Genomic DNA, 13,534 nt, shown 5'->3' with positions numbered 1-13,534 from the left:
TTGCTGTTGAGAAAAGTGACTTTTATTTGAACTTTGAGCATCATAAATATATTCCCGTAAATGGCAGAATTCGCTGCATAGAATCTTAATGTTAACTATGAAATTTTAGGTTTTTGGATAATACAGACTACACTTGTGTATCCCACGGTGTTTTCTAAATTTAAAGCACCAGTGTATCCCACGGTGCATCTTTACATTTTCATATATATCTATCTTCACATCTATCTATCTACCTGGTTGCCATATTATCTTCGGGTAACCGACCATAGATCTATCTACATATACATGGTCTATGGTCTATCTATCTATATATATATATATTATATATTGTATGAATCTATCATATTATGAATAAAAGCTGTGGCCAGATATCGCCAAACCATATGTGTATTTTGTTTTAATGGCACCATCTGAGATAAACCAAAACCAGGTGTACAGAAAATAGTCATCCACATTACCAATACGTTATCCTCCGTTATAAACAGGGAATGAAATCGTTATCCATGGGATATGAAAATAACAATTTCTTGGAAAACTGAGAAACGTTTAACAAGAACAAAATATATAATGAGTTTGTTTTAGCATTCGTCATGTTCGTTGTTACATTTATGTACTAGTGGAGCATTTTTATTTGTGTACGAGTTGCTCAATGTTTGAATTCCTTAGTAGTGTCATCAAAACTGTAGTTTGTCTGTTGATTTGTATGGGGTTAATATTTTCTTCGTCATTTTAGCAATGAACATATTAAATTAAAATCCTTTTCGTCATACATAGCGCCAACTAACGATATTCTTTATATGACTTTGCATGCGAAAAGACTCTCAATATAGATGAACATGCACATTTAATAAAAAAGCCTCGGTCACGCCTTAACGGATAGCTCAAACGGATGCCTAACGGATAACTTTTTTTTCAATCTGTTCATGTCCGTTAGACGTCCGTTCTTATCCGTTAGACGTCCGTCCATATCCGTTGCATGTCCGTAAATAGCGTACGTTTTATCCGTCGACGTCCGTTCTGTCCGATGGAAATTTTTGAGCATGTTCAAAACTTTGAACGGACGTCCAACGGGTGAAATGTCCGTTGAACGTCCGGTAGGCGTCCATTTTGTACGGTGCTCGTCCGTTTCGTTTCCGTTTTGTATCCGTTACGTGTCCGTTATACATTCGTTGGAGGTCTGGAAGATAAATTCACCAACGGACTTCTACCGGACGTTTAACGGATAAAACGGATCTGAAACGGATAAATGCAATTGAAAATTTCGCGTCAGAAATGCCAATTATTGGTATGTCAGATGTCTTAAGGTTCACTATTCATAATCAATCTTAGAGTCTGGGTACGTCTTCACAATCAAGCAGCTCTTATTCAGGCCAGACACTGCCCTTTGGTGGCATTTTGAAGAACAACCCAAAACCAGTCACACAGAAACATTTTGAATATTTATGCGATTTACATATATTATTATTGTCGCCTTTAATTTTTTTGTATATCTTGTTCATCCGTTTTATCCGGTACGCTTCCGTTAGGTTTCCGTTTTATGCGATACTCGTTCGTTGGATGTACGTTCGACATCCGTTCTGTCCGGTACGTTTCCGTTTCTCGTACATTGTACGTTGCATATCCGGTGTGTGTCCGTTTTGCATTCGTTACACGTCCGTTTTATTCGGTCAGTACATCAACAGACTCCCAACGGATAACAATTTTGTCAATGGACAACTTTTATTTTCATCCGTAAGGCGTCCGTTTGTGCTACCCGGTAAGGTGTGACCGAGGCTTAACAAAATAATGTAAAGCACTATCATGATACTTTATTAGTCTAAGAGAAACATACGATATTATAATGCCTACATTTATCTATGATTAATCATTGCTCCAAAAAACTGAATCACAAAAAAGATTGAATGATTGATTGTTGGTTTGGTTGCTGAACGTCCAGTGCCTAATATGTTATGCATGTTCAGGACTGGAACAAGTTGACACTAAATAAAATAGGTAGGTCTTCACAGAAAGAGAAATGTGTTCCATGATAACAACAGGAATATTTTATCTTACGGAAAGTCCCGACTTTATTCTACATTTCACACTTCCACTTAATAAGAAAAAAATACACACACATAAATATGTTTCAGGCAAGACCAAATCTTAAAGTAAATCAAAGAACTCTTCAATTCGAGCTTTTCTTCTAATGTTTGTGGGTTACAATGTTTTGTTTATCTCCGTACCGATCTACTTTGACCCATTTGCAACTGATGTTTTTAGTTTGATTATACACGTACATGTATGTTATGCTAACCAATTTCAACAGCCTGTAATGTTGTGTTTGTCGTTGGTTCATGCCTGTCATATTTTAATCGTTATATATTAAGCTGTACACTCTTGTTTAATTGTTTCACTTTAATTTTTCGGGGACTTTTTAGCTGACTATAATTATGGTATGCCTTTTTTTTTTTAAGGTTGTTACTTAATCCTTTATTACTAACTATAAAATCAGAAAAGTTACAAGGTTTTTATAAATGCCAATACTGCGACTTGGTCAATATTGCAATGATTAGAATTCTGATATCTGATGTATTTTATATACATTATATGCATGAAAGTTTTCTTAAAATCTCAAATACTAGCCTCTCATTGTTGTCCGTTCAAAATCCCCAACATTTATAAATGCAAGCAATTACTTTTGAATATTCAAGCCTTCGAATCCATCTTAACCCTTAAATTGCATAATTATTTACAATTAAGTTGTCTCAGTTACAAGCATACCAACTCTCCTTATTTTTATATAAAATATTAGGCCTACATGATACAAAAATATAATCTAAAACATTCACACACCAGAATTACAGTTTCAAAAGTATCTTTTCTGTTTTTCGTACATTATGAATTGTCTTATCAAATTTACTTCTGGATCTTGGCCTCTTTCTATCTTGCAAAAAAGACGATGTTCATAATGTAAGTATACTTCTTAGCCTTTAGACATTAATTTCTGTTCTGTGAGGATAGAACTTTTAGATTCCGCCTTTTGTTCTATAACCGTACTTTGTCCGGAATTGTACAGAATACAAATTTTGTCACTAATGAATTCTACTTCATTACATTTTGCATGGATCGTACACAAAACAATACAGTCCTGGAATGTCGTCACTTCGTGCGATTCTAACTTTACCGACGAAGCAGTTATTTGTTCTTCTTTCGTAAAAGTTCCATATGTTCCAGCTGAAAAGAGAAATTATTGTTTACAAGAAGATAATGTAAATGATTAAGATCGTGACCGATGGTATCTCAAACTCAGCAATCAATTTTTTGGGGACCAGATAAAATCCATCCCAGGGTGCAGGATTTATTCGCTGTGTTTGAAGGCCCAATGGTGGTCTTCAGTTGTTGGGGTTTTTTTTTTACTCTTTGGGCGGGTGGTTGTCGCATTGACACATTCCCCATTTCCATTCTATATTTCATTAGATAAATCCTATTTTGAAATAAAAGATCGTTCATATGAACACAGTCTGTCTGACCGTCCGTCATTTAATGCATCGATCCACTCGTCCTGCAAATATTGTCATGATTTTACTTTGTAGTATGTGCTGATGTAATTGAAACTCCTTTTTATCTGTTCCAAACCAAAATTATCATCCGATAACCTTTTTTCTTTTCTAAGAAGTCAAATATGGACTTATCTTGATCAGTCACGCGACTTTTTTCATTTGTCTTCGATTTATATCTTTCTTTCTATATCGTGTACGCGAATGCCACTATTGAGTTATTTAAACAAACATTCTCGTCTGGCGTCATGTAACTAACATTTTAAGTCAGTTACATGTATCTCCAGTGACTTTGTATCTTCGAAGCAAGATGTTTGAATGATGACCGAAAATGAGGATTTCATTTTTAACAAGTAAGCTTTTTCTACTATTCAGGGAAAAAAAATTAATTTCAAAATCAAATGGTATATGTAAATGCATAAACATTAATACTTACAATACGTGGAACCATTTATATTTGAATTTTCACCTCTGTTTAAGTCTGCTGATCTGTATCTTAGGATGTCTGGACAGGACACGTGACTTTGATCCCCTATATCGACAATGTCGGCTTCAGGTTTTTCTATGATTATAAAATTATATGAAATAAACACCATTAACCCTTCTATAGAAACAACTTTTGTTTCTCTATCTGTTGTAATTTAAAGGTCAATACTTCCCCTAGGTCAGTTTTCACTAACCCTGAGGGGGACCCTTACAATAATATTTTAAAATTGAGAATGTAAGTGGGGAGTGTGTTAAAGAAAAGAGAGACAACAGCAAGACTATAGTGCAGATAACGCAAGAAGGGTCTTCAACACAGCTAGAAAATACCGCACCCGGAGTATGTCAACATTTATTACTAATTCTAAAACTTATTTCAACGAATGAGTTTGCGGAAATACATCACATTAACCAGAACATATATTCACAATCAACATTTCATAGTACATTCTATCAAAGATAAGTTTATTTCCCTAATAGTTGATATAATGTGTTCTTAAAGTTCATTCATATAACAGAATGAAGCTGGTTTATTAAAGCAGAATGTGTATTCGAGGACAAACCATTCATCCATGGGGTCATACATGGAGCATACTTGATATCGTCACTTTTTGGTCAATAAACATATTGTACAGGTTAATTGCATTTGCATGTTATGGGTTGGTCAATAAGTAAGCTTGATTAATTAACGTTAACCAGATTAACTTTTATAATTCAGAATAAATAAATTTCGCGGTACTGTTCATATAAAAAAGGCGGAAAGTGTTTTAACGTGTATCCAGTCAATGTCGGCATGGTATCCACGTGATACTTTTAAAAGATAAACAATGTCGTAAAAACAAATAAAATACTGTTTACGTTAATGTGTTATATGGCCTCAAACATAGAGTAAATGTAAGGTGTACAATCCATGAAGGTTATCTAATTGATTTAAATTAAACAAAGGAGAGAACAAAACCTCTGTTTTATATTTTAAATAGTAAAAGACAGTTAGGTCAATGAGACAGCAACCCAAACACATAAGACAATTAGCCAAATGTAAATGATTCCCGTCCATACTAGTCATTATTTTTTGGAATATGCCAAGTTTTACAGAAATATAGTCTAGAAAGCTGAGACTACCAAAAAATCTCTTAACTTCATGTATGTCAGATCCTTTAATATAGTCTAAACGACAAACAAATCTTTAAACAACAAACAAAAATTATTAAATAATCAATAAAGAAAAGAAAAAAAAGACAGGAGTAAGAAATATGGACATCCCATGACTTCTTTCGACCGGCAGTAAAACCCTGACTAAATTTTGTGTCCGTGCGGCTGAGCAAGATGTCGGCATACACCGTCAAAACTGTTTGGAATATGTCCGTTTAATTAGATGTTTTGTGTAGACGATCTGTTTACGTCGAAGAACGCCTTCCACAACTTTGTAAGGGGCTTGACAATATCAATCAATTTCTATTTTTCGCAGTATGAATTGTCAATCTACTGTATCACTTGCCTGAGCACACTGAAAATTCGAGTTCAAAATCCTCGACGCGGCAGGAAAGTTAAGTGTGACATCCATTTTTGCGGAATTATTACACAATTATAGTTAATGGGGCCAGTTATGGGATTTCTCGCTGTGCTGAAGAACCATTGGATTTCGTTTGATGTTTTCTGCTCTTTGACACATTCCCCTGTTTCTAGTCTCAATTTATTAACATTTTTACAACTTGCGATTAACCAAGTAACAACCTTTCAAGACTGTGGGGTCTAATTTCATAGACATCTGTTTAGAATATGGTTGTTTAATTCAATGTCTTAAGCAGGGAATCTTTTTGAAACAAACCGTTCCAACATTTCCTAATTATCTAGTTGTAGCTAATATGTTCTGTTAATTGCCTGGCTGATCGTATTTGCAAATTCTAACCGATGCATTGATTAGTACTTTGAAAACGTTCACGTCCTAAATGACATTAAAATACTTGTAACTGTGCGTCAAAGCAAGCAATCCAAACTAAAAAAAAGTTTGATTTTCATAAAACAATGTTAAGTGACCATAGTCACATACTCAAGGCCCACCAATTAATATGGATATTTTGATAAGTTTTTCCTCAGATTTTAAACTGATTTGAGCTTTAGATGAGTGGAAACTTTCATAAAGATTGAAATTGAGATGTACGTATCCCCTTCTCCCTAAAATATCCTTATTTCATCTGTATTAATTAGAAGTTAATTTGAAATTCATACTCATTTTAGAAGACATATCTATGATCAATCATAAGTATACAGTCATTTATCGCTGAATCGAATAAGACTAGCCTAGGGAATATCGATAATTTTTCTCAAGATTATCACACTCAAATACGATTTATATAAGAAAAACCTTCATTTAATTTTAAATTTGAAAAAAATGAAAACAAAAGTGAAGTACGATGTAAAAATGTAGTGTTAGATCAACGGCCTGACAGATCGACCAGAAACTATAAGCCAATTGCGTTGCAGAAGGGAAAAATACACACTCTTATGCAACACAGTACTAACCGGAAGGTAATTCATACGTACCGGAAGTTAGACAGACATATGGTAGGCGTTCTTCACATTTTGTTAACACCCATCTGAAGGTCTTACTTAAATCCCCTTTGGCGCATGCATATGTCTTGAAATAATAAGTTCCATCTTTTCCAATATTATCTGACGACAAACTAGACTCGTCCCAGTTTGACCATGTATATACTTGCTTACTAGCATCATATATGTCTGCTGTTGTTTCATCACTAAATACACCAATCCAAAATTCTCCAGAATAACTAAAATAAAAACATATATTTGAATTTTTTAAATAATGTTAATTTTGAATTGTTTGTGTCTGTGAGCATTTATTATTGCGATAGCTACACATTGACGAGATAATTTGAGGCGATTTCAGGGTATGCTGCAAACAATCGTTGTTTATATAATAAAAAGAAGATGTGGTATGATTGCCAATGATACAACTCTCCACAAGAGACAAAATGTCACAGAAATTAACAACTATAAGTCCCCGTAAGGCCTTCAACAATGAGCAAAGTCCATACCGCAATGTCAGCAATAAAATGGCCTCATAAATTTTGACATCTATTCCTTTACAATCATAATCACATTTCGTTTAACGGCATATGAAAATAGCAACCCACCTCCAATAGTGTCATCGCTATTTCTTTTTTTCAACATTGCAAGACAATAAAATTTTAAATTTTCATGACCAAGTTCAGAACGTCTTATTTTTTCTACTATACGTAAGCGTTTAGTGACATCAGATAAATGTTTAGCACTTAGATAAAAACAGACAGAATGCCAATTAAATCTAATCAAAATTAAACACCTATACTACGAAAAAAAGATACCGAGATCACATAAAGTCGGAAATATTTATAATATGACGTATACATGTTGTGTATTGTACTTCCTAAATTTTTCTTTGAAACAATCTTTTTTTTCCACAGAAAACGTCATTTTTGGGGAAAAAATATCCAAATTCGAAAACTGTTATCGATCTGTGTAGTATATATTTTACGCTTTCGTTCATGATCAGTCGACGTATAAATGTACTTCCCGATAAATCCAAGTGAGATTATGTGTTAACATAGGCATCCGACATCGGAACCAATTATACTGGGATTTTGCGGTCATCTTCAACAATGTAGTAAACTTTAAAGTCAGCAATAGTATGAACTACTCGATGGTGATACCTTGTTTGAAAAAACGTCCTCAAGTGTTTTACAGTACTAAAAGTACCTACCCAAATGCCGGAAGGAATTGTTTCTCCACCATATATTGTTCCTTTTCATTCTTCACTGTCATCAACGTCATTCCATGCTTCATACAACAATACTGAGCCTCGTTACGGGTTAACTTGATATTTGTAAATGCCAAATAACTGCCAATTACTCCTGTAAAGAAATGAATTCATGAAATGTAGATATACGCCATTGAGACAGTAATCGAACAACAAAGAAAAAGAAAACGTCATCTGTAAGCATAAATACAATAACTTAAATTATTTTGAAGTGACTTTTTGCATAATTTTAGGTATATGATTACTATATGTATTGCTTATTTTGTCCATTTTGTTCGTAACTAGTGCCTCTGGGTGCCAGATTTTCTCGCTGTTTTGAAGACCCATTGGTAGCTTTAGGCTGTTTTCTTGTCTTTGGTCGGGTTGTTGTCTCATTGACACATTCCTTTTTTCTATTGTCAATCTTACAATAAAATTGGGAATAAAAATGGGGAATGTGTCAAAGAGACAACAATCCGACCATAGAGCAGACAACAGCAGAAGGTCACCAACAGGTCTTCAATGCAGCGAGAAATTCCCGCACCGGAGGCGACCCTCAGCTGTCCCCTAAACAAATAAATATACTAGTTCAGTGATAATGAACGCCTTGGTAAACTCCAAAGTGTACACAAGAAACTAAAATTAAAAATAATACAAGACTAACAAAGGCCGGAGGCTTCTGACTTGGGACAGGCGCAAAATTGCGGCGGGGTTAAACATGTTTATGAGATCTAACCCTCCCCTATACCTCTAGTCAATGCAGAAAAATAAACACATAATAATACGCACATTAAAATTCAGTTCAAGAGAAGTTAGAGTCTGATATCAGAAGAGCTCGAGGAAACCAAAGAAAATAAACATAATGACAATAATACAGATAACATCAGACTACTAGCAGTTAACTGACATGCCAGCTCCAGACTTCAATTCAACTGATCCATCATAACATATATGAGAAAAACATAACCCGTGTCATGCCAACAACTTGTTTTTAAATAAATGTGTTTAGTTCCGATGCAAAGACCCTAAAAGTGAATCAAAATATTAACGCCAAAATATGCAATCTTTAATGACCTGACAACAGTATCGTATCTATTACCCTTCTTAATAAGTCTATTTAAAGGTTTTGTTAGCTTCTGTGGTGAATTCTGGCATTTTTGTGCTTTATAAAGAATATTTACATAAAATATTGGATGTGAAATACCTGAACGTATAAGAAGTCGTTGAGCTATATTTTACAAATGATGACCTCATACAAATGTACCGATGCTAAAATTTAGTAAATGTTTTGACTAGTTTGTGATATCGAAAACACTGGTGTAATATTTTTTAGTAATACATAAATTTCTCTTATACATGTAAGAATTGCTCTCATGAATAATATTAAATCTTTTTTTTGTTTAAGACTGTATTAAAATCTAAACTTTACAATGGCCCCTTTAAATGAGATAAAAAGCAGAAACAGAAGCATGTAATGAGGTTTTTATTTCTATAAGAATGCATGCACATATTTTTATTATCTAAATGGGAGACTATGAGTGACTCTTATTGTCATTGGCGGTATGAACATAACGAATACATTTTAAACGGTTGGTTTTTACTTTGTAACAAACATTTTGATTGGTTGACAAAAATGCAAAACAAACTTACGGTAGTATTAAAAGAAAAGCTTACGGTATGGAATTGAAAACTAACGCGTTGGGTTTTGCGTTGACGGTATGTTCTTACCGCCAATGAAACAAACGGCCACTCATATGAGACAGCTTAGTATTAGTGAAACAACTGGTATTTATCTTTCAAGCAACTAAACACTTACCGTTGAAAAATAATACAAATGACGCTAAAATATATCTTTGAAACCTCATATTGTCCAACATGAACTTTGTTTATCATTCAATATATTAAAGTAAACTGGTTCTTTGAATGCCTTACAGCTGGAAACGCTAAACCGTAGACGAACTTCTACCATCCAGTTAACTTGCACACAACTTTATCACGAATTGTTTTTCATCCAATAATTTGTCATAGCTTTACACTCAAATATATATATTGCGGTTAATATGACTTTTGTTACTTGACACACATCAAAACAAACCCTGAAAAAATATCAATCCAACCCTGTGGCGCATTAATGTGCTCTCATACTGTTTTGAAATTACTAGTACATATATGTAGCAATGTGAAGTATCAATCGCAACGTTAAGCAATCCCAAGGACTGAAGCAACAAATATTTACCTTTCAAATACTGAATGAATAAATATATCATGATGAATACGAAAATTAATGAATATATAAAAAGGTTACTTATTAATCTAGAAAGATATAATGCAGTTAAAAATCATTTTCATGTATATTTCTAGAAATTTCACTATAAAAATTAGTGTAACGAATGCAGTGGATCATGGATACTTTTTAACAAGTGTTTTAATTACGTTGTGAATGTTAGAAAACAAACTTTCTGAAAGGTTCAACATTTATATCAATTATGAAATACGTTTGAACGAATAATACAGATCAATTTGCAGGTCATTGAATCTTTATCATGTTTTATTCAAGGTTATAGGAATCAGGGTACGTACAATGTAAGTGCATTTTGCCAGTCTTTATAATGATTTAGTTTACAGGAATTACAAAACATTGTTGAAAAACATTCGCTGACTTAACCATTATTATTTGAAGTTTCCCTCATCCTGAGTTAAAAATGGTAAGCATTATGTTTCTGCGTGGCTGGTAATGCGAAAAATTTCTAGATAAAATAGCAGTCACACGAAAATACTAGATTGGTTCGCAGGTACTTGAGTAGGGTAAGCAATCGAGCAGGGTTAGCAGATCCTGCTCCACATCTGACACCACTCAAAAATCTAGAATTAATAGCTTCCTGGTAATCAGCAACCTTCTTAAAAGAAAATCATTGGGAGATATATACACCGTATGCAGACGCTTCCGGAATATTGTTACATTCGTTTTGCTGTCTTCGTAAATTTGGGTTGTATAAATTCAAACATCTTAATTCTGGACTCATTTTGAGGATATCATTTTTCGACAAATATTGGTTTACTTTGGGATTAGTACGAAATGGTAAATGCAAATGTAAACAATCAACTTCGAATGTCTTTCCCGTAATAAACATGTCACGCTAGATATAAAACTAAAACATGCTAGTTTTTCGTTTATTGTTAAGCACAAATCAGTACGTTGCTTTTTCGTTTGAAGCGTTTTAAGTTTTCCCTGGTGTTTAATGAAATATAGATAATCATGTTTCCTTCACATTGATACTTGTTGAAATGCTGCAATTTTGCGCCAGTACCAAGTCAGGAGCCTCTGGTCTTCGTTAGATTTGTATGATTTTTAATTTTAGTTTATTTTTATATTTCGGAGTTTATTATGACGTTCATTATCACTGAACTAGTATTCATTTTTGTTTCGGGTCCAGCTGAAGCACGATTCCGGATGCGATACTTTCTCGCTGCATTGATGACCCAGTGGTGGCCTTCGGCTGTTGTCTGCTTTTTTTCGGGTTGTTGTCTCTTTGACACATTCCCCATTTTAATTCTCAATTTTACAACACAAAAACGTATTTCCTGCAGTATTTTTTAGAAAACTAAACACATTTTGTTGGTATGTTTAGTTTCTGTTTTGGGTGAGATTGGGTGGGGCGAGTGCTATCCACGTATTCAATAGTAATATTATAACTTTATTTACCCACAATGTAATTACTGATCTAACAAATAGAAGAAGTATTCTAAACAGTGTTAAAACAAAATGCTTATCAACAATTACACAGACAAAATCATTAATTTTGCGATCATTTGTTCTTTCATTGTAAAACAAAGAGATGTTGTACTATTGATAGCGAGACAACAATCCAAAAAGTCCATATTTCGTAGGTGTAAGCCACTATACACGTATGAACCCCTTTGCGTCCTTCAACAATAAACCACAGCATATTCTAAGTTTTACCAAAGAAATGATAAAACTTTACAGGAGGCCCGACATAACAAAATGAAAAACAATTCAAACAAAACAATACCAATGGCCTGATATAAAACTAACGAAAACAATAAACTGTATTTCATTCTATAGTGAGTATTATGTTGCTTTCTTCTAGACTTATATCGACTAATCCGTTGTTATTATAACTGTTGCTTATATCAATATGAAAACATCGGTTTTAATCTACAGTTGGTTAACTTGAAGGATGAGGATCATTGGTAGAAACGGTTCAGTGGTATGTCCCTGATAGCTTGGGAATGAAACGTTTTGTTAGACCAATCAAAGAGACAAAACAAGAATATATCTTTACTGTAAGCCTACATCAATAAACAATATATACTATTGGAAAGATTGATTTGAAACCAGTGCAATATGCAGAGTACGATTGAAACTCTACTGGTTTTATATCATATGTACAGTTTTCCAAATTGCTAAGCGTATAGGCTAATAAAAACTCGTCTCACGAAATAAATAAAAAAAGATTGCATAATAGTTTTTGTTTTTGTTTTTTGTTGTGTTTTTGTTTATGGAGGAGGGGGGGGGGGTCATTTGTCTCTTTTTCTTTTTATACAAGAATTCATTATGATATTTAAAAAGCTCTTATTTATTTTTTAATTGACTGAAACATGTTAAACATGGGAAACCTTTCTAACTTTTGGACTTTAAAATTCATTCGATTACGGTGCGTGCGGTTTACGTTAAATTCTGACATCAGTAATGTGCTTGACAAAATTAAAGCTACTTTTCTTAATTTGGGATAGTTGAGTCAATTTACAACAAACAATAAAATCTTCTCATAAATATTGTTCATATATATATTTTGTTACAAATTATTTTAATCGTTACCAAAATTCTTGAAACATGAAAACATTTAACGACTTAACTGACCAAAATACTAAGATGAATATCTCAAACGCTTTCCTTGACTTCCTAGACTTGATATGGGAGACAATAAACGATTCTTCTATGGAAGAGAAACACATTTATGCTGTTTTGAGCAACCATTTTAATTCTTCTTTTAGAATTCCCCAATAAAATGTAATATGCAAGATGAGGTTAATGAATTTCTCTCCAGTATTCTCTAATTTTAAGGAACATTTACCCGCTTACAGCTAGCTGCAGTAAAGAGATACCTAATGCATTCTTCAAGTTTGCGGGGATGCCCTAGTAGATTCACTTGTTGTCACAAAAATATCTGATCTCGAAACTTTAAAAATCATACCACATCATCTTGTTTTAATATTGTTTCATTATATTGTATTCAAACGGCTTCTGATGATATGAGACAAATAGATTTATATGTATCAACCATATGCGTGTTTACAACACAGTTGTGCTAACAAAATTGCTATTCAGTTAAAAAAAAACGTGAATCTTTCAAAAAAAAAATGTTTTACCAGTTCTGATCATATGCAGTTACATTTTTGTACTCACTACGGCAGCCAATTAGCTGCTATCAATGCTATGCAATATGAGAAACTTTTATTTGTAAACAAAAATGATTAAACACATATCTCCCCCTTTCTGATAACGATGAATAGTATCAAAGCACTCATTTTATTACATTATAAACATTAAACTCAAATATATAACAAAAAATAAAAAATAAAAACACACTCATTTATAATACCGTTTCAACTAATCTTGTTAGTTAGACAAATACATGATAGTATTTGAGATGATGATCAGCGAGTCCGTAACCTGACATTAACAAAGTAAACTCAA

At 33.4% G+C, this 13,534-nt stretch overlaps 1 protein-coding gene across 1 annotated transcript; it reads right to left on the bottom strand.

Annotated features, from left to right (window-relative positions):
* Positions 1 to 2,784: 2,784 nt before the first annotated feature.
* Positions 2,785 to 7,925, bottom strand: LOC139504479 (uncharacterized). The gene is made up of 4 exons (XM_071294583.1): positions 7,780 to 7,925; positions 6,564 to 6,808; positions 3,973 to 4,098; positions 2,785 to 3,213 (listed from the first exon to the last, which is right to left on the bottom strand). The coding sequence occupies exons 1-4, from the start codon at positions 7,860 to 7,862 to the stop codon at positions 2,963 to 2,965; spliced, it is 705 nt and encodes a 234-aa protein (XP_071150684.1). The 5' UTR covers positions 7,863 to 7,925; the 3' UTR covers positions 2,785 to 2,962.
* Positions 7,926 to 13,534: the final 5,609 nt, after the last annotated feature.

This window comes from Mytilus edulis, chromosome 14 (assembly GCF_963676685.1).
Source record: "Mytilus edulis chromosome 14, xbMytEdul2.2, whole genome shotgun sequence".
Taxonomy (NCBI): Eukaryota; Metazoa; Mollusca; class Bivalvia; order Mytilida; family Mytilidae; genus Mytilus; species Mytilus edulis.
Note: the sequence above shows the minus strand (reverse complement) of the source record. Positions and strands in the feature narration are given on the sequence as shown.